This window comes from Genypterus blacodes, unplaced genomic scaffold, assembly GCF_046128005.1.
Source record: "Genypterus blacodes isolate CSIRO-AG114 ecotype Tasmania unplaced genomic scaffold, CSIRO-AGI_Gbla_v1 ptg000133l_1, whole genome shotgun sequence".
Classification (NCBI taxonomy): Eukaryota; Metazoa; Chordata; class Actinopteri; order Ophidiiformes; family Ophidiidae; genus Genypterus; species Genypterus blacodes.
In genome coordinates this window covers 59,532-82,140 of record NW_027466935.1, presented here as the reverse complement: position 1 = coordinate 82,140, position 22,609 = coordinate 59,532, and the positions used below count along the sequence as shown (strand labels likewise).

General features: G+C 45.5%; 1 protein-coding gene across 1 annotated transcript in view; it reads left to right on the top strand.

Moving 5' to 3' along the window:
- Positions 1-1,751: 1,751 nt before the first annotated feature.
- Positions 1,752-22,609, top strand: part of ctif (CBP80/20-dependent translation initiation factor) — a 38,860-nt gene continuing 18,002 nt past the window's right edge. Inside the window, exons 1-8 of the mRNA XM_076163996.1 lie at positions 1,752-1,919; positions 9,102-9,342; positions 10,101-10,172; positions 11,077-11,205; positions 11,619-11,692; positions 12,415-12,519; positions 12,737-12,815; positions 21,668-21,744. Of these exons, the coding sequence (XP_076020111.1) occupies positions 9,166-9,342; positions 10,101-10,172; positions 11,077-11,205; positions 11,619-11,692; positions 12,415-12,519; positions 12,737-12,815; positions 21,668-21,744 (713 nt within the window). The 5' untranslated portion in view covers positions 1,752-1,919; positions 9,102-9,165. The remainder of the gene's footprint in view (positions 1,920-9,101; positions 9,343-10,100; positions 10,173-11,076; positions 11,206-11,618; positions 11,693-12,414; positions 12,520-12,736; positions 12,816-21,667; positions 21,745-22,609) is intronic.

Below are 22,609 nucleotides of genomic sequence, written 5' to 3'. Positions count from 1 at the left end.
TCGTGTTTCCATTCTAAATGGATTAGTTAAGCTGAACAACTTTTCAAAGTAGTGCGTGCCCTGCAACAAGTGTTGAACATTTTTAGACTGCTGAAATTATATAGCAGGCCAACATTATGGTTTCCTTGGCAACAGTGCAAACGACTTTCAGCCTACCATGTTTTGCAACTTGTAGCTTCTCACAGCCTCAAATCAGTGTTTCTAAAGAGCTACTGATTTGTCTGAATGATAAGATTTACAAGAAAACAAGTGGTTAACCATGGTAGAAGCAATAGATAAGAAAACGTGAAGAGACACACAGAGAGCTACAGAGAGAAAGGGATGGATGACTTGAGGTGCTGCGATGCTGCAATGCTGTGATGTGAGGAGGACAACAAAGTAATTACAGGCTAGCTAATGACCGACAGACAACTGGGTGAGGGAGTGAGAAGGAAAAGGAGACAGAAGCAGGAGGGAGGGGTGTATAACGGGTCGAGTAACCTGCTGGATCCTCCATAACGCTGTGGTAGTTAATTAGTTTCCGACTGTGGTGAGTAACATATTCTGGGGCCACCTGGAGCAGTGAGGGACTCAGGATTTTCACCCAGCTGTCCGTTTGTCCACTTCCAGCCTCGTCTGTCTGTCTCCTCTGCCTGCTTGTCTGTCGGCAACTGCATATGTCTGTCAGCCTTCCTGTTTTTTTAAGGTTTGGTCATGTCATGTATTATTTATAAACATGTACACAAACATGCACCGGCATCTTAACACACAGAACATGCTTGAGACCAAGACAGACGCCGGGGCACTCAGTTCCTCTACGCGTACTCTGCTCATTGTCCACAAGGGGTCGTAATTAGGCTGAAAAGATTATTTTTCAGGTTTTCACTTATCTGCAGTCATTTGTGTTTTGAGGATAATCAGACACTGGAGTGTAGAATCCAACAGGGCGTTTAGTTGTATGCAAAGCTGAAAGTGGTATCAGTCCAAACTATTTGAATAGGTTCATTTGCAAAGTTTGCTGAATGTGTCATTGTACTTCACCAGAGCAGAGTTTCTGCCATTTACCTACAGTGCAATTATAATTACTACTAAGAAACAGACCGTTACTACTAACTAGAATTATTACTGAGAGTTACCCCATGATTCAGTATAACCAAATTTTATCAACTTCGCATTAATTGGTCCTGGCTTTTTTTTTCAGATTTTATTTCCCCAAGATTCTTTTTCAATATTATCAGATTTGCCCCATTCGCATCAATTGATCCTCGTGCCAAACCAAACTCTCTGTTACAAGCCATGCTAAATAGCAGAAGGCAACCATAATTGATCATTTAAAATTAATAAAGGGGAAGAAATCGTGATATCCTATAGCAGTACTTAAATAGTTTAGAACCTCCGGACAAAATGTTGACCAAAAGAATGAGGGAGTAAATATGCCATCTTCATATTCAAATAACACTGATTATCAGTTGTTGTGCACGAAGCGGATGTGTTTGTTTATTGCCACGTTATGCTTGCATCGCAATTATTTTGTAGTTCTATTTTAAAATATATATATATTTATAATAAATGGAATTTTTGTCACATTTGAATTGTATTTTTCATTTCATCATTGTCTCAAATGTTTTTCAATATCATCAATTTAATGTTAATTACAGTCAAAACTGGGTTGAACGAATGTAACGTTACTATGCCAGTGTTTATGCTAAGACCTCCATTTCCCAGAATGCACCACTGGGGGCGCACGTGTCAGCGCTGCCAGCAAACCGGACTGTACGTCACATTCCTGCATTCCCTTTTTCCTCAGTGTGGGACGACGGAGTTACCAGCAGATAATCCTCTCCCCACATCTCTGGCCGCAGAAACACACCCATGACACGGCGGATTTGATCTCAGGAGGCGCTCCCGGGTTCACCTGGGACTCGGAATCTCACTTTCGGGTGAGCCTCAACCTCATTTTAAGCCCGCGGACGTGTTTGTCTGATAGAGCAGTTAGCCATAACATTGGTAACCGGATAACAGCTCCGTAAAACGATGTGGATTTGCGGCGAGTTAATGACTGCTAATGACTTGGATATGATTCGACCTGAGCGTTGGCAAACCTGTTGATACGCCGCAGCAGACGTAAGATGCGTTAGAGTCGTTATGCTTCGGCCTGTTTTCATTGGTGTATTTGGCTCTGTGGCTAACATTAGCCGGTTAGCCGCAAAGCTTGCGTCACCTTTGTTACCGGCGATACGCGGGCAGACGCATCAGGGCGTGGGAGCGCCTCTTCACTGATGTGGCCAGATGTTGCTTTGTTAGTTTGTCAGGACACATGCAGAATAACTGCTACTAACACTCTATTACACCACCGGGCTAACGTGCATAACATCCCAGCCTCATGGGCGTGGTTACGGGAGTGCTAAATAGGAAAAGTTGTTGGATTGAATGGGATCGGGTGCTCAGCTTTCTATCTGCTTGCTTTCTGTAAAAGATGCTTGCAGGTTGCAGGAATAGCTGCTAAAATCGTTAGGTGACAGGCTCTCCTGGAAATTAGCTGAGCTGGCTGCAGATCAGCAGCTCGTCTCAGCTGTTGACCCTCACAACAAAGAGGGAGGATCACTGCTGCTGCATGCCTGCCTGCCTGTGCAGCCTGAGGCAGCACACTGGAAACACAGGCGGCCCTCCTATAGAACGCATCCGTAATCTGTCATGATAGATTGACTGTAGGTAAAAACCGGTTGGAGTAGTCTACCTCTCACTACGATGTCATGAACCTCATTCCTATGGAGTGTGGACTTGCATAACAAACTTGACCCGCCATCTAAAATCAGGCTGACTTAAATTGTGTTAAACAGAGGTGTGTAACAATTCAATCCACCAGTCAATTCTGTCTCCATGCAACATGTTTTGTCCAGTCTGTCAAAGGTATAGCTGGTGCACTATTGTGTTATAGAAGAAGGGGAAACTCCCCCCACAAGTATGTAGACGCAGCAGAACAACATACTTGAAACATTTGATTGTAATGCAATCCCACCAGTAGATACACAGCCCCAGAAAAGAAGGCAGGCCTAAACATTTATCTCAAACAGCGCCAACAATGTGAGTGGTTGTTTGGCTGTTGTATCAGATGTTGTAATAACCACTCAGCCTATCACACTCCACTCCTCTGACTGTCTTCAGGTAGTTGCTAATGTCTGATTTATGTACAACATTCCTGAGACTCCTGCCATACACAGACAGATTGGATCAGAGTGACTGTGGTGCATTCAGTCAAGGAATCTCTGCACGCTTCCACCAGTCACCTAACGGATCCTGCTGCCTCGGCTTTGACCGGGTCTCCCACACTTTCATGCAGGAAAGTTTGTCCTGAATTATCTGTAATTACTCTGCGGCTGCTGTTCTCTGACTGAGAGGAGGTTGTGTACGCGATCATCTTGACGCAATTTGGCCTTGTGTTCATTCGTTAGTGCCTACAGTGAGTCAGGCCCAGGCATGCTCTCATCCTGTGACTGTCATTACAGAGACATGTCAGTGTTTGTTGAGTGTCTTGTTATCTCAAATCTATCCAGACTGATTAGACTGATTGATTAGTTACACTGTTACATTGTATGAATATGGAGAAGTCATACATTCAGTGGATAACACATTTCAGTTTTGTGGAATATTTACCCAAACAACAAACAAATCTATTAATTTTACTCTTTGTCAACATAAACTGTTTCTTTGTCATTCCTGACCGAACTAGGCCAAGTCTGTGCTCCATATAAAGTCATGTTGGGTTTGTAGTTACAGACTTGTGCTGTGTCTGGTTGAGCATCATGAAGGACATACTGTATGTGTTAAAGCACTAGAACATGCTACCACCTGTTGATACAAGCAAATACTGACGAGGGCAAACCATTATGATAACAAATATATGTGTGTGATTTTACCAGTAACAAGCAGTCGTCTTGGTAGCAATGCTGAATTAATAAGGAGACAGTATGAAGATCAATCTAATGCTCCTTTAGTTCTCAGGCATGCTGGTTTTGCTTGAGTGTTGAACATGTTTGTGACACACACTCGTTGTCGGCACGACAGAAACACTAACTTATCGTTGAATCTGGTTGTTGGACTTTAATCCGAGTGTTGACATCCAGAGACCACAGTGAACATCAGCTCAGGTTAGATTGACAGAGCCGAGTCATGGGGCCGGTGATCACACAGGCCAACTGCTGCAGTGATGCAATGGCGGATGGAGCCAGCGGGGTTTGTAAACTCTGGCCTCCGAGGTCAAAAATTGATCGTCCCAATCGCTGATTACTCGTTAGAAATAGTGTTGCGGCAGTGAGTAGGGAGGCAGTGGCTCAGTGGGTAGAGCTTCCGCTTGGGAACCGGAGGGTTGCCGGTTCGAGCCCCTGCCGAGGCGCCCGTGAGCAAGGCACCGAACCCTCAATCGATAAAAGCGTCTGCCAAATGGTCGTAATGTAATGAGTAGCGGTCTGTGTGTGTGCTCCACACTCAGCCTCGTGTTATGTAGGGAAAAGTGGAACGCTCAGTCTCGGGCTGCGTAGAGAGAACTCTAGCCTCCTCTCTGTGCTTACTGCTGCTCATTGTGTTGCAGCATATGGATGAGTGAGTGGGGGAATAAAGGATGGAGATCACAAGGGGGCATGATTCAGGGAAACATACAGTTGCTTTGTAAGAAGAGCGTATCAGATGGTGGCCTTAATCAAGACCTAAACCTTTCATTCACAAGCGTATGGGATCGTTATCGGCTTCACTTTGTCATTGTCGAGGTGTTTTTATGGCAGACCTTTGTTTGCAAAGCAGTGTGTGGTGTCATAATGGTGGATTGACCTCCCTGACAGTGACGGTCACCGCTGTGTTTTAACACAACCTTTGTCCCCACTGCTTTCACTTTTGTTGCCCTTTCACTTTGAGGCCTCAGTTCTACTACTCCTTTACCTCTCTGTGCATAGAGTAAAGCCCATGAGCTGCATAACACACCCTGTCTTGTTTGCCAGGGTTGTGTGTGTGTGTGTGTGTGTGTGTGTGTGTGTGTCCAAACAGAATAGCATTGTCGGGCTACAATGCCATCACTTCTACAGCAACAACAGTACAGTATTTTGCTCGTCCCCGATCCTCTCCCATCAGGTCGCACCAGGCGTGTAAGTGGGCACAATGGGGCTATTGTCAAAGGGGGGCATTGTAGACGCACACCGTGGACCCCCCCCTTTGTGGTATGTGCAGTGTATGTGGCAGTGGGGCCGCTCCTCCATTTTCAGGCCACGCTCGCTATGATAAAGTCCTGTTTACTCACAGCACTGTGTCACAGCCGAGGGAAGGTGGGAATTAAAACGACCTCATTTAGAGAGGGGATGTCATCTTTCTCCTGTAAGAATACATATTTCTAGCTTGGAGTTAGATCAGCGTGGGTGTCACAGGGTGAATATTTCTGGTTAGAAATAGAAGCAAAACAAGTCGGAGAGGGAAAACTGTTTTCCGTCTTTTGACAGCTTTGTGGCAACAAACCAGCCGGCACACGCAATACGAATCACCTTTTAGCGGAAGGAAACGTATTCAGTCTGTCCGCAGTGTTGACAGGGTGATGATGATGTCGTCAGCTGTGCTCGCCACGGCAAGTTATGGCATCACAACTCCTGCCTGCTAGTGTTGCAGTGTGCGACTCTCGGGTCACGTATCGCCTCAATAATATGGAATTTTTAAAAGGGATTTACATGAACACGAGATTAGATCGGCCACCGGCTAGACTGCCTCTTCGTGAGCTGTGCTGTTTGTATGAGTAGGATTATGGTTCTCGCCGTTTAGTGGTTGTGTAACCATATAATGCTGCTAATCACTGCTGTCTGAATGCTTTTATGGATAAAGTAGTGTTAACATAGTTTTATTGTTTTTTTATCACACATACAAAGCTTGTGTAGGGTTCATAGAGGATTGTTAGAAGTTGGCGATTCCTTACACAGAGAACAGCACCTGTGGTCAGCTTCAGTCAGGCTTTATAATATGTCACATAATGTACGCCAACAGTCTTTCCACAGTGGAAAGAAAGCCTCAAAACATCCAAACCGCTCTCCTGATCTCTACTCTGCATGGAGTCAAGCTCGACGGACACTTTGGTGCTGTCACAATGCAAGACTTTACAGTTCAAACGAAACAATTCCATGCACATACTCGCAAACAAAGGAAGTGAACGCGTCGGTTCAGTCCTGCACTTTCAGCGTCGGCCTTTACTTGCTTTGAAAACAGAAAAGAACAAGGGACACCATAGGGGTAAGTAGCATCAATAATGGCTGCATTCCATTTAGATGTGTCAGTGCCAGGGCTCTGGTGTCACACACACACACACACACTGATTCACTGGCACGACTAAACATCGGAAAAGAGGAAATTGCAACATCATCAAATCTCAGTACTTTCTTTCACAAATCAAAGATCTGTGCGTATTGGCGTGTGTATTGGCCTGCTGTCCTCTTATTGGGCCATTGTGCCGTCGGTCGGTGTCGTTTTCCGCCTCACTGTTTATTCCAACCCCAAATAGACTTAACACATGCCAGTTAAAGTGCATGTGTGTCGCCGCCTGAGCTCGGCATTTTGACAGGGGCAGCCGGTAAACTTTGTGTTGATGCTGCTGATGCGCCGGAGCTTTACTGCAGCAGAGCCCAAACTGTGGCAGGAGGCTCTTTGTTAGAACAGCTGGTGAGCAGGAGTGAGAGAGGGGGGGGAGACGGCAAGGGAGGAGGCAGGAAGAAGCAGGGGAGGAGCTGTGGGGGGGTGGGGGGGGTGGGGGGGTGTGCGGTGGTAAATGTAGTTTGGGAAGGAGAGCAGGACGGACGCGAAGAGGAGGCCGTAGACCGTGTTGACACAGACACACCTCTTTCTCTCCATCTCTTCCTGTGTGTGTGTGTGTGTGTGTGTGGTGATTTTCATTCAGGTAAACATTCTAGTAGCTTCTTTTATCATGCTGATTCCTCATTATTGCATCATCATCATCTTGCAATAGGAGACCCCACACCAGTGCCTTATTTTGAAGTGTGTGTGCGTACGCGTGTGTGTGCGTGCATTGGCTTTAAGAATCTGGTAAATGTGAGACACATCCTCCAGTACTTTCCCTAGTTTCTGTATTGTGCTCCCTTCCTCACAGTCTGTCTGTGATGGGGCATTCGAGCCACCATCCCTGTCCTCCTCCTCCTCCTCCTCCTCCTCCTCTGCGTTTGGTCCTTTCATCTACACTTAACCCAGCAGCCCCTTTCTACGCCTGGACCAGATGAACCACTTGCTCTCGACCTTCGCTTGGCTCTCCTGCCTCCTATAATCTTGACGAAAGCTGGGCTAGTGCGCAGGGACGCATCCACCAGTGAACGTGACCACAGCATGACACCTCGTATCACAACTGAGGACTCTCTAATGTTAGATATGGGCATGTACTGTATATTATCGAAGCTCAGTCACTAAGTAAAGAGTGAGAAGTGTACGGGAGCTGTGTGAATGAATGGATCAATAGTTATCGGCAGCAGTTTTGCTCGGGGCAGTAATTCTACTCTGTTCCAAGGACAGCAGAAGGACATGCTCCTGTTCATTCCATTACTCTATCTGAGTTACGTGTTTGCTGGGTGTCTGTTGCCGTTTACTTTGCTCAGTTTTCTGCAATAAGAACAGCAGCTGCAGTTCTTTGCCCTTAAAACTCGTCCTACAATAAGAAGTTTAAAATGTCCAAATTTAGAGGCCGTTGTCGCTTCACAGTAGAAGCCATTCTGTTCTCTGCACTGTGAGTAAGGCATCATTAATTCACCACATTCATACTTTCGCTCTTTGCTTCCTTGTTTCCCTCTCAGAAGCACTTTTTCAACCCCTTAATGCCTGTAGACGTTTGTTTGTAATGCATTTGTACATATTTACATGGATTAGTGGGTTAGTTTTTGTACTTTGATGAGTATAAGCTTCTAACTAAACCCAATACAAAACTGCCACAGTAAAGTCATGACTGTGTAAAGCCGCAGGTTGTCAGCTGCTCCCATCAGGGGAACATTTGTTCGTCGGCCACGTCTGTCTGCAAGCTGCCAGTCGTGGCTGAGACAGGGATGTCCCGGCAGCCAGGGAATGACAGGGCTTTGCTTATTGGGTAGGTTCCATCTTATTAGAGCTGAGCAGGGAGGGAAGCTGGTGGAGACGAGGCGGGCCTTGGGGAGGGAGGGGGCCGGTGGGGAGGCGGGGGGGCGACATTGCTAACACCGCTGGGACAGGAAAGGGAAAGAGGAACAATAGTCACATCAAACGCAACTGGAATTCACCCAGCTAACTTAACGAGACGCCATCAATGTTTGGGGGGGATTATATTCTTCACACCATGTCAGCTTAGAACATGTTGACCCTGCTGCATTCATGCACACAGATTAAAGCGTTTGTCCTTAGACGTATATAAAGGAAACGTTGAAGCAGGAGGCGGTGGTAGATTTGTGTAACTCAAGTAAAAACCAAGACACCGATTCCTCCGGTGTCCAAACGTACAGAGCAAAGCAAAGGAGAAGATGTAAAGTAATCGACTGGAGGGAGGCATACTTGTCCATATGGCATTTAGTGGGACTGTTGCCAAAAGTGTAATGAAGGCTTTGCTTTATAGCCCGTGTTTGCTGAAAACGCACAGGGCTCCCCGGCGGGCGAGTCCCGGCGGCTCAGCAGATACGGTGCTGCGTGCTCCGCGGCATAAATCCTCTTTGCATGGCTGGTGATCAAGGCGTGATGTAAAGGAGCTTAGCAGCAACGGGCAGACAGACAGGGAGAGCCGCTGCACTGTTCTGTTGGCCGGCGGTCAGGTGATCGTCACAAAAACACAGCAGGGAAGAGGAGGTCAAGCAAGAAGGGAAATGGAGGTTGATGCTGCGATGCGTGTCACAGGGAAGAGAGTTCCACGTGAGGAGGAAATACTGTTATTACAATTTGTTGTTGGAAAAATGAACTGTAAACAGATGAACTGTATTTATGCCTGTTTGGTCATCATCTGTACCATAAAGTAGACATGGATGCAGGTGTGTGTGCTGTCGCTCCCTCGCAGTCTTTTTCCATTTTAAGCTACCTCGCTCGCTCGCTCGCTCGCTCACTCACTCACTCTCTTTATCCTCATCTTCCTCCCCGCACAGGTCACTCTCCTCCCTCCCTCCCTCCCCCCTCCTCCCCGTCCGCTCATTGCCGGAGCCGGTTGCTATGGAGAACACTTCCGTGGCGTCTGCATCGTCTGAGGCCGGGAGCTCTCGCTCGCAAGAAATCGAAGAGCTGGAGCGCTTCATCGACAGCTACGTGCTGGAGTATCAGGTGCAGGGGCTTCTGGGGGACAAGGCGGACGGAGACGTGGATTTGGACAATGGTGTCAAAGTGCCGCAGGTTGGAGCCCCGTTACTGATATGGATGACACGCTTGTAACAGCTAACAGGGCTAGTTGGGCCTTTAGGGCTAAATGTGTTCTTACTGTCAAAGTTGTAGGTTATAGTTTGATGGCGGTGGTTGTGCTTTAAGGAAATGATGGAAAATGTCAGCTGGCAAAGTGACGAAGCACCAAATGAACGGCAACTGAGACATTTCACATTTAAGTTCAAGTTCATGAGCCTGACAAGATGGCGTCTGTCTATTTCTATTAAAAGTCTATAACTTCCATACAATGTATACAAACCATCAAAGAAGGTGTGTCAGGATGTATAGAATATAAAGGTTCCTCACCTAATGTTAACTTGCGTAGGGTCAGTGTTTACAACTATAAAGCTATTCTGGAACTATAAAGCAAGGCTATCCCATAATATCTATCAAAGCTGTGAGCCACTGAATTTAAAGTTGATGTTTTAAAGGTTATAACTCAGTAAGTCAATAGAAATGAGGCCCTCATAGACTTCAACCTGCACACGTTGCTGCTCTATATTCCTCCCTGGGATCCTCTTCTTCTTGCTGCTTTAAAAAAGGTCAACACACCGCTGTGACATTGACTTTCTCCAAATAGCCCAGAGACTGTTAGATTAGATGAAAGTGCATTTGGATTCAGACAAAATGCCCAGAAAATCCAATTCAAGCTAAAATGGTTGTCCACTTTTATTTATCGCTGTGTAAACAAGTCCTCCATTTTTCGTTTTTTGCGTTTTCCCTTTCTTCAGTGGACAGATGACTGCATTGACAAGAAGGATGGCAGCTGGTCGTCTTCAAGGGGGAGAGGCTCATCCAAACCAGTATGTGTCCGTTCCACTTCCTTCCACTTCCAGGGTCGTGCTCATTTCCCTGTAAACCCGATCGACCACCCGAGTTTAGAATCTCCAACACAAGGAACAGAGCTAGCATGAAATTGTTATCAAGTAAATTGAACAAATCCCAGGTACAGAGATATTCTACATTTAACTATTTCTACTCTAAAAATATGAATAGCTCAATGTTTAGACTCTAATATGTCCTGATCAAAGGAGAACACTTCTGTTGCACCAAAAACACACATAAATCACCGGCAGTTAATTTAATAACGGCTCTCAAAGTGCACAGTCATCTTCACACCGTGTTCTGCGCTAATGCATGAGGCTCCCTGGAGCTTCATCATCATCCACCCGCCGGGGATCGCTCAAGACAAAGTATGCTTTTAATGAATAGCACAAGATGTTACCACGCTGGAGACGCTTATTGAATGAGTAACCCTGCATGAATTATAAAACCGGTTCCTTAAGGTTTGTGTGTGTGTGTTTGTGTGTGTGTGTAGCTTATGTCTGCCTACACACTCCCTGTCTCTCCCAGACAATCTGCAGTGGCTTTGGGTTGCTGAGCCCCTGGGATTCTTGAAGAGGACGGCAGCAACATTAAATCAACAGCATTAGTCTTGAGTGATGATTTGCTATAATTAAGATCTCATATTTATTATAAATGTATTATGTTCTTTTAGCAGAAGGTGTAGGCGACCCCACTTACAATTATTAAAGCATTAGAAGTACAGAATTGGGTGAAGTTGTGTATCTACATGACTTAACTTGGACCATCTTTAGTCATGTGGATTTTGTTGTATGGTTTTAAAATACTTTTTGCTTAACTTCACGTAATTCCCCATTTATTCCCCCTTCCTGACTTATTCCTCTCTGTTCTTTCCCCATCCAGGATGAGTGGGAGCACAGCAGTAATGGCAGCACAGGGTCTAGGCCCAGTTCAGGGTCCAGACCAGGTTCTGGTTCCCGCTCTGGCAGTCGGGGCCGAAACAATCAGTTCAAAGGCCCTGCCATGATACAGGTACACGTGTGTGTGTGTGTGTGTGTGTGTGTGTGTGTGTGTGTGTGTGTGTGTGTGTGTGTGTGTGTGTGTGTGTGTGTGTGTGTGTGTTAAACAAACACATAGGATGCAGCTCTATGTGTAGAATGATAAATAACATCTTTCAGCTCATCATAATATGTATTCAGTTATTATAGAAAACTAATATTTTTTCCAGCTTTGTTTAGCCATATCTTCAATTCTTAGCAACAGAAAATGTGTATGCAAATGTAGAGTCATTCCACTGGTGTTAGTAATTGTTAGATACAAGATCAGCTCTGCTTTATTGAAAGTCTGTCATTAGCAGATATGATCACAGCTGCTTTTGTAGGTAAGTTAAGTTACACTGGCTGTATTTCACAGATTGTACTTTCCCTTCCTTGTGTGTCATGCAGAACGGAAACAGAGATTGCTCCTTTGACATCCTGGGCACAGACATCTGGGCTGCCAACACAATGGACTCACACGGGTAGGTGCAGTCTCATGCGGTCTGGATGCTGTAATCGCTCTTTATATTTCCCTGTCAATGATTTTGAGTTTATTTCATGTATTTCAAGCCGGTTTCTGATTTTAAGAAACTTGATTGAAGCTTTGGCCGGCCAAGGTTTCCCAGTGAACCCGGATGAAAACTTGTTTTTATTGTAGATGTCCCAAAAGTTAGACAGTGAGCTACACTGCAGAACTGCACAGTGTGTCCCAATGAAAAACACAGCAGTGTTTAGTTTCAGTGTGCTTCTCCTAGAGGCCAAGTTTAGATTACATTTGGCCTCAAGAGACTGGATTGCAAAGTCACAGTCATTTTTCTGCAACACTGGGCCTGAAAGGATTGCAGGTTACTTACAATGCAGGTTAGTCCCTTTGTGTGTGTGTGTGTGTGTTCATGCGTGTGTGTGTGTGTGTGCATGTGCGGAAAATTGGTGGAGAAAAAATAGAAAAGGAAATGAGTGAGACATGAATCAGTGGTACTGGAGGCAGGGTTGCCACGGTAACAGCTTCTCCTGCCTAGGTTTATGCAAGTTAAAACTTCTAATCACATACATCCCCACTCGCCAATACACACACACACATACACACACACAGAGTTTTGATTAATGCCAATTTCAGTGGCGTTACTGTGACACCATTTGAGCAGATCCTGTGTTTATGCTGCTGGTTTCTGACCCTGGGTTTGTCTTGGTGTCTTTGTTGCAGTGGTGCAGGCTGGGATGTGCAGCCAGAAAAGCTGGACTTCAGTCACTTTCACAGGAAACACTTCAGAGGAACGTCAAAGCCCCTGCCGCATATCGACAGAGAGGGGTAAGGTCTGCCTAGGGCTGCCCTGCACCTTTCATGTTTTATGTTCAGTATTATCATTGTGTCTCTTGTTTTTAGAAGAGTCCCAAATAAGTCGCTATGTGTTGTTTTGTCATTTTCCGTCCTAATTATGTCACTAATAGAGCCGGTTCATGTCACAGCAAGATGATTCCTCAATAGTTCCAATTTACTAATGATCACCGTCTCCCACCCCACTCAGGATGAACAAAACCAAGTTTGAGGAAGATGACGGCATTGACATGAACGACATAGAGAGGTTCTTACCCCATCTGCGCTCTGTAAGTTACACATTTTCACTGAATGTCTATTTAAATGCTCCCTCCTTTCCTCATGATAATGGAAATTTACACAGCAGTTCCCATGAAAGGTATACACTGATTTGACACAAGTAACAGAGCTATTAGTTGTCAGAGAGTGACCCCTAGTGGCAATAAGTATGTAAGTACACTGAAGAGACCAGTTGTTCCAACATATACTCCCACAGCACACACCTTGCCCTGAGTATAGAGCAAATCTTGCTTTATATTCAAGGCTTCACTTTCAGTAAATTATAATATTATATTAGTAATGATTAGTAATATTAAAAATGCAATGATGGCATGGATCATTATGGATTTATTTTCAGCTGAAGAATATTTTCTACATCTAATAAACTCATCAGAAAAGAATCAGATCAGTCAAATAGTTACTGTTGTCATATGCAGTAACAAATGAAAGCAGTGGACCAAATATGATGCTTTGGCGACCCCTAGTGGTCAGTCACCGAGCTTCATGTGAGTGGAAAGTAGAAAGAGATTGCGTTATACTGGCCCTTGCTGGCGATCTGTAGACACAACAGTTAACAAACTTGAGCTCATCCATAGAGATTGGTGAGGGTTAGAGATTAGTGGGAAGACTAGTTCTCTTCTAATGATATAAAGGGGAGATTTCAATATTAATTTGTTGTTTTAGTCGTCTTTATTTGTTAAGTACGTATGGAAATTATGACTGAAATTAAAAAGGTTGGTGTGGATTTAACTGGTGGTAACTTTGTGTTAATTGTGAGTCCTTTGGCAGGGAAAGCTAAATGAACCATTGTGTTTTCCAAAGCATTGTGTGATCCATCTGGGGTTGCCAGGTTCACTCTCGGTCACGAATGTCACCTTTTTTTCCTGCCCTGCTTATTCAGTCAAAAACGTCTTCCTCTTTCCTTCCCCTCTTGGCTTCTGAACTGAGGTGTGTTTTGCTTCTCATAGTGTTTGAGCCAAGAGAGCTCTAGATCACTCTCGGCCTCTAGTACAGTCGCATGGCTGTGTTTACTTCCTCATTTTGGAGTTTGCGAGCCAGGATTGCCATTTCCGTTCATTCTTACTGAGCCAAAAGAAAGTTTGGGCCACATATTATGTTGGCTCTGTATGCTTGAGTTAAACTACGGGTGGGTACTGGGACACAGAAGCCATATGTAAGGAAACCGTCTGTGACTTGCACCAGCCTCACAGCCCCCAGGCCTTTCCACCCCCGGTCAGATAAGACTTTATAGCTGATGAAAGATTAAATAGATTCAATTTTTAAGCACAAAAACCTTTTTACACAATGACAGGTGTGATTTTCTTATTCCCCGGTGAAGATTCACAGCAGAGGAAACCCGCACACACAAAGCACCTCCTCCCGTGCTCTCTGCGTGGAGTGAGGAACACTCTCTTATCTTATCTTATATCTCTCTCCTCTGCTGCCTGCTGCTTTTAGTGTCACGTGGACCTTTTTTCCCTCTCATCAATAAGGTCAAACTTTAATCTCCTGTAGTGCAGAAGAAGCGTGTGTAGGGTAATGTTGTTGCATGTTTAACAGGAGGGATCCATTTTTGTTTCACAGGGGATGTATCCTTATAATCAAGGTAACCAAGCAGCAACCATTATACCTCTCTTCCCTAGTCTGCACCGACAACCACCGCACACCGAGGCAACGTCACACAAAGTCCCCATCTACATTCCACACGTCCTGCCAATATCCACTTCCCCTTTCCAGGAGCCAGAATAGATTTACAAATAGCCTCTGGATGTGGAAAACATCTCATCTGTGTGTGTGTGTGTGTGTGTGTGTGTGTGTGTGTGTGTGTGTTTGTGTGTGTGTTGGCGTGTGAGAAACTTGGTGAGAAAGGGCTTCCTCCCTCTGGCCTCAGATTCTTCTGCTCCTTTGTCAGCCTCTCTGGAATGTTAACCTGCACACACAGCAACGCACGCTGACCCCGTCCTCACACACAGTCATTATGTTGTCATGACGGGGCTAATTATTGATCTGCGGAGTCAAGCCAGACTTACAAAGGGTCCTGAAAGCCAGTAGATAGCCGGTAGAAAAAGAAAAAAAAATCAAGGTAATGAATGTAAAATGAAAAACCTACTTTTTTGCTGAGTAAGCAGTTCTGGTATTCGATATCTGGCATCACAGATACATGGCTAAATAATATCAAGTTATTTAAATGGCCATCGCAGCTGCAAAGTGAAAGTCCCAGTCCCAGTTTGCTATTATTATATTGTAGGATAACAATCAAATTTGGCTCGAACCTAAATTTAAATTTGTTTACAATGTTCCACACGGTCAAGAAAAGGCTGTGACTAAATGATCTCCAGTCAGGCCCGTTCATATATTGTTAATCGATTTGTTTGCACAGTCTAAACAAACATAAGCCTCCTCTTTAGTCTCACCGTGTTCACGCCTTCAATATATCTGTATTTATACTCACTGAGGAGCATCTCAGACTTATGAGCGCCGTATACGAGCCCCACAGGCAGTGTGAGTGTGTCAGGTGTGGCTATGTGCTGTCTGGCAGCCACACTGGAAGACCCCCAGCAACAGTTTACCACTGAATGTTACATTTGCATGGAGCCTTTCCTCTACAGACGAGAGTTTGACTCGATCCAAGATATGATAAACATATGCGAACACTTTTCTTAAGCTGTAAACACATGAAGTCAGTGCGATGTCCCACTGTTTGGTGTTGCTGCAGCTTGGGGTGGATTTTCCAGGTTTTGCAGCTCTGCCCCCGTGTCTACACAAGATGTTGTTGCCATCTATGTATTATTTTACACCTGACAAATACAGTAGATGGAGCAGATAAAGGCAGTAAAGAGCTCCTGGCCTGGAATTAATTCAATTTTCATCTCGTAATTTTGATTTTAATTCATTTACGTGTGCAGCTCTACCACACAGTCCTTTTCTCTTACCATCTGGTCCCTTAGTGACAAATAGCACAGATGCTTCATCTCACTCACGCTGCCTGGCTCATCAGCCTGATCTTGTCAGCAAACCCCTCGATGCTCCGACAGACACAGTTGTGTGCGCATACGAGCGTCCTCGTGTGCAATCATCCGAGCAGCATTTGTTTAATTCCAAATATAGTCACCTTAATGCGTTGTGTGTTAGGCGCCGTGCTTTTATTTTCGTGAAAATATATCCCGTTAAGCCGTTATGTCAGCTGTGATGCGCGTCTTGAAGGAGTACGTGCAGAGGAGAGCGGGTGTATGTGACAGGATACATTTCTCATATATTAATTTAAGGTACACAGACATCATCCTAGCCCCAGTTGAATACATTCTTTCTTCCATTTGATCATAACATCCTTTACCCTGTGGGTGTTGGAGTCTCTTGGGCGCTTCTGTTTCCACACAATGTACAGTATATGAATGTCTGCGACCTGACATTCCTCCCCTCGAGGTCACACTGCCTGTCAAGATCACGTTACTTCAGTACCATCAAGTGCACAGATCATAACGACGACCAGGGATCTCTGGAACGTGGCCACGAGAGTTCGCCCCATCTTGGTACCCTCTCAAAGGAAAGTCGTTACCAACATTAACGCAGTAAACCATTGTCCTCAGTGATCCAATCTGGGTTGACTACGCACGTGCTACTCTCCACACAGTACTCGCACCAGAATTCACTTCACAAATATGAGTATTCTGCCGCATCATCAGCGCCAGAGTACTTGAGAGGGGAGGGTACCACAGAGGGAACAGAAGGGCAGGCTGGGACTCACGCGAACGAGAACATGACTAGTCAGAGAGGAGACATCCGGTCTGCGGTCGGCGAACAAAGCCGTCCAACTAACAGGGGAACAAAGAAGGAGTCTGGGGCCGAGATGCTACAGACTGGTTGGCCCCTTTTCGTCTGGAAGTGTACGTGCTGCTGAGCAGGACGCTCTACGGAGGAGGGATGCTGGGGGCGGCGTGGGCGGCTGGGGTTTTTTTTTGTTTTGTTTTGTTTTTTGGCAGTCTGTCAGTCAGCTGTCAGTTTGTCCAAGACCTGCATTCCACTCGCACGATTTACTCCCATTAGCTCATCCTTGTCCAGTACCCTGGGTTGTTTTCCATATGTTACTACTCATCTCACACACATTCTTCTCTGTCATGTGTATGTCTCCTTTACCACATCTCCATTTAGTCCTTCCTTTTCCAATTTTTCCTATTATGACCACATCACACACATAATCTCCCCCTCTCTCTCTCTCTCTCTCTCTCTCTCTCTCTCTCTCTCTCTCTCTCTCTCTCTCTCTTTCCCTTCTCTCCTCATGTCGTCCTTCACTCCTCCCCTCCATCCTTCGAAATGCTGGTGGGCAGCAGAACAATATCTGGAGGGTCACGGTGACCGGCAGCCCCCTCCCTGCGGTCTCTTCCTGCGATTGTCCCTAATTCCTACTGCTGCTTGGCTCCGCACACATAGCGGCTTAATCACCACTGCGCACACACTCTGCTGCCCTGGACTCTGACAGGGCTGGGGAGGGGAACACATGCTTTACTACACTCACCTTAAAGCATCCACTCGCAATCCTAAACCTATTTTAAGCTTCTTCTATTTTTCACTGTAAGGGTCTGAGGTGATCTGGGTGTTACACACAAATACAGCTCCCACACGCACACACAAACCATCTGCCGCGACAAAATGAGGTGACTGTCATCGTATTGTAAAACAGAGCCCACACATGATTGAAGTCTCGCTCCATCATTCAGAGAGATGGCTGGAGCCCGAGCTGTAATCATGCGACACCTGCTGTCGCTGGAGCGGCCGTTCCATAATTGTGTTTCCATAGGGTACGGCCAGTTTTTTTTCTTTTTCCTCCTCACTCCCTGACACTTTGATCCTATGTTGGCTTCATCTCCTGTAGCGACACACCTGAGTCCTTTGATGTAGCTGCCGTGTCTGTCTTTGCACCGCCGAGACTCCGGCTTTAGATCAGGAGTTAAATGAGACTCGGGTGTCAGGACCTCACGCGGTTGCCTCTTATCACCCATCGCTTAGCCTACGTGTCAGTGGCAGCTCGAAAAACTCTCTCTGTTTGTACTGTGACAGGCAACAGCTGCACGGTGACTTACAAACAGCCCACAGAATAGTGTGTGTTAAGGCTGTCAAAAGAAGCCAAATTCCAATATTAATCCTCCACAGTATAGATTCTACAGCCTGCACACACTCTATACTTCTTACAGAGGAATACTTCAACTGTTTAGAGATAAATGTACTATTTCAGTGAGGTTATTTTCATTTATCAACACCAGATTGTATAACATTACACATATCGTTTCAAGGATACAAAATAGCCTCGATTTTGTGTCTTTTCGCCAAACCATCACCAACCAAACTCAATATAATAGACCTTCAATAAAGAAGAAGCAGAATCTATTCAGTTTTTCTTGATGTGTAATTTTTCCGGCTCCTATTGTTTATAAATGACACAAATGTGAAAATACAGCAAACAGTGTTTTCCCTAAGCTGGTTGGAAGTAATTGGGGGGGGGGGGGGAACAGAAACAGCCTCTCTGTCTGTCTCTGACGTGCTTCGCCGCGATGTATTTACAGTCGCTCTCGTCCCCGACGCCGTCTCGCTCGCGATGAGCTGTCCTATAATGCCGTCCCTAGGGCAGCTTTAAAATTTATTGGATTTGGCATCTGGGCCCTCACACACATAAATAAGCTCGGAGAAACAATGGCCCGCAGACAGCAAGAGCTCTGAGCATCGCAGCGGAGTTGTTGTGCAGTGGAAAAGACAGGAAGACGCACACTTCACTTTCAACGCTATTTGCAGGGAAAGTTCTATTAATGGTTTTTCACAGTGTACTTGAACGCATCAGCAGTGACTACCTGACCCAGAGGCATTAGCTATTTCATACACAAGCTTTACATGTTACTTTATGGGGCCTATAAAGCGGAGGATCGGTCACTTATGGCTTTACACAAAAGGCACTTTACCACTTTTGCCTTTGTTGATGAGTTAAGCGCGGCTGCTTTGGTAAATGGATGTTGTGGGCAGAGTCAAAGTAGGATCACATCCTCTCCCTTAGTGTTTCAGGTAGCCTCTCCCAGTGACCCGTGACACTCCCAGCATCGCTACAGGCTACACAAACTTCCTCCCGTGGCCGACTCACACACCCAAGCACATAATGGATATAATACACACACACACACACACACACACAAAACTTGAAGCATCTAATCAACGGTCAACTCAGCGGAGGCCGAAACAAATCTGTGTATTCTAAGCACACCTGGTAACGGTATTCCCAACACCCCGAGCCCACACACTTCACATGCAGAGCGCTGTGTATTCAGACGGAACCGTTCCTCCAACTCCTCTCTTGCTCATTATTTTTCCGTCTTTCACTCACAAACAGACGACCAGATCAGGAGGGAGATGGGCTTTTTCCTGCCACTTCCTTCCCTCTGGAACTCAATTTCCTACAACATTAGTCGGTCAAACTCTCCTTCATCCAGTAAAATCACTCAAAAGAGACCGAACTCTTCCTCCAGTCTCGTCTCCCACGTAAGCTATAGACGCACATCCATAGGCAGTCTCTCTTTTGTCTCCTTTTATCCCCATACGTCCTGCCGTCCTCCACACACGCACATACACACACACAGCGAAGGCACCCACCCCGTCCTCGTCACGTCCACAGGACTGGCTCGGCCCGCCGCGGGGTGAGAGGTCGCCTGGCAGGGGACCAGGACAGCACACGCCTCTCTTTGATCTTGGCCTGGCTGGGCTGCTACCTGCAGATAGTGTATTCGCACACAGCCGGGCCGCAGACAGAATTCTGCATCGCTCACTTCCTCCCTCTGTGTTTGTCACATGCGCTGTAATACATACTGTGCACACCAGGGGCCTGATCTACTTTGTGTTTTCACCCTCCCTGACCAAACTCCAGCAGCATTTGAAAGGCACTTGGAGGCTCTTCGAGATGATAAAAGGCTCATTTCTTAGCGGTTGAATAACTCCACGTTTAACACCGACAGCAGGTAAAAAGTAACTGTGTATCCGCCACTATTTGGTGGTGGAGGAATGGTTTCATTCTTCTCTTTACTTTGTGTCCGTCACTGCATGCGTCACATTATACAGACCTCATGTCCTCAGCTGTGATTCACTCATAATGACTCATTTTGAGTTCATTCATGACTGTGAATCACATTGCAGTCTGTTATACAGGGTGTATTTTCTTCATAGACCTGTGATCTAAGAAATGTGGAATTCTGCTTTATTTTACTGCAAAACATGACATAATAATAATAATAATACATTTTATTTGTTGAGCACTTTTCATAGTTAAAAACAATCTCAAATGTTTGTAGTTTAGTTCAATAGTACAGTTTAACGGTTTAGTTAAATATGTGTAGTGTTTTGTGTTTACATATACTGTACATATAACAGACATTTGTGCTTGTTTGTGCACGGTTCATGACAAGCAACATTTCTGTGTGTGTGTGTGTGTGTGGGTGGGTGTGTGTGTGTGTGTGTGCTTTCTGTCATCTGGTTACCATTTGAAGGCAGAATTGCTGCTAATGATATCCTAGAGGAAAGCTACAGTAGCTAAACATGCAGCCGCTCCTCCGTTTCTCCCGCGTACCTCCGCCCACTTTTTCTCCGCGTCAGATGTTTCCAGTTTTTAACAGCTGAAGTTTGCGGTGGGGGGGGGGAAAAAAGCAGAATTTCACAGATATTAAGTCTCGGGGGGTCTAGACATGTTCAGTGATGTCTGCTAAATTGCTCCGTTCAATGTAAAGCTTTGTGTTAAGAGACGCGTGTTTCCCTTTGTGTGTGTGTGCGTGGAGGGGGGGTGTGTTACTGTGTGTTACTGTGCCACACAAACACAGTGCCCTCCGTCGCCCCCTTCTCCCTATACTTACTGCCCCTCACATCTGGATTCTATAAGACTCCCACAATCCCCAGGCAGCCTTGCTGAGAGTGAAGTAGGTTAGCGAGAGCGCCACTATCAAATATCAAGTTCCCTCTCAAACTCATTTGAATGTATATACGTTTCTGCCATTCCAAATAGATGTTTGTATGTGTGTGTGTGGAAGAAAAAGTAGAGGACAGAGAAATCCCACTTGCCTCAAATTGTTTTTTTCTGGGGATTTGTACCTGGAACCCTACGTCGGCTTACGTGTTATATGTTTTAATGTTATGCAGTGACGGTCACAAGCGTGTATGTACCCATGAATTCAGTCCCAGTGGATTAAAGACCGACGCCTATAGCAGCATAGCAAAATATTTCACTTCTATTGGAGATCTCCCCCTCTTTCCCTGGGTTCTATTCATGACTGTGCAGAGTCTCTTGTGACATATAAAGCTCCAATGGAAAAGACATAAGGTGAGGTGGTACCGCCGAGAGAGGAGAGAAGAGGGAGGATTGAGTGGGACAGATTCATCCAAATATGCACTATGACTGCTGCTAGATCCAATAAAGAGAGAAGTAGACAGTGATGTCATTACATGATGGAAATTCACCGGTCATGAAAGCAGACCTCGGATCTGAACTTTTGATCTCTCAACGCGCACACACACACACACACACGCACACATGCTATATACAGTATATGGCCATTATAGCAAACTGTAGGGTGCTATTTCTATAGCAGCACAGCCGGGAATGAAACCTTTCTCGTATGAAGTACAGAGCATAACTTCATACTTCATGACGTTGATGCTTCCAGGCTTTTGCACTCACAGTGGGAAAGGAAAAAGTCTCAATTGTCAAGTTTGAAAGTGGTTTCAACGCCACCTGCTGTCACTGGTTTCTTCATATTTATAAATACCGCTGCTGCATTTCATTTCATTGCATTTCATTTCAGTGGTGAAGCATCTTAACATATCTTGTTATTTCTCCCCGCAGGTCTTCCCGCCCCTTCCTAATGAGGCTGAGATCGCACACACCAAAAAGCTCTTCCGACGCAGGAGGAATGATCGGCGGTAATGACGCACACATGCCTACGCTTGCACACACACACTCACTCTCACACACACACACACACACACACACACCTCGGTGAGCGAGAATGTTTTTTTTTCCTGCGTTGATGTCAGACCAGCGCACATCCAGGCCAATATCCCTAACATCTCTCCGCAGCCAAAGCAACGTCAAGACAGGAATGCAGGCTGCAAACTTCCACTGCAGACAGGAAGAAGAGCATACGAAGGAAACCAGACACTTTTTCTCGACCACCCGCACACTATTTCAGAGTTCTCCGTCCAATCGTGGACTTACACGTTGCGGTGTGTTCAATTCAACCTGTCAACCTGTCAACCTGTCCTGCAAAAGCTGCAACCCTGCTCCTCTCTCGCACCAAATTCTGTAATGGCTCGAGTCCTCCGATTGAACTCGCTCAAAAATTTCCACCCAAGCCTGACTTCATTGAAATCTAACCCCGGTCCTTAAGAGAAAAATCTCTCTCTCTCTCGCTCTCTCTCTCTCCCTCTCTCTCTCTCTCTCTCTGCCCTGATGTCACTGGAAAACTGCTCTTCAGTTGCTAAGAGACAGGCAAAAGAGAAAATATTTGGATTGTATCTGCGGTTAAAAGAGGACATTTTTAATGTACCAAATGGGGAAAAACACTTTTCATCGTTGTACTTAAGTGGAGAGAATAATTGGCTCCGTTCTGGCCCATTGTGTTTACTGTATGTGTGTGATGGGTGCAGAACGAGACCCTGACTACAAGGAACCAGCACAAATATTGAGTTGCACCAACAGCAGTTTGCTAAGGTTTGACTCTTCTGTTTCGTCTTTGAGCTCAAAGGATTAGCAAAATCTCCCCCACCCCTGTTTTCTTTAGCACTC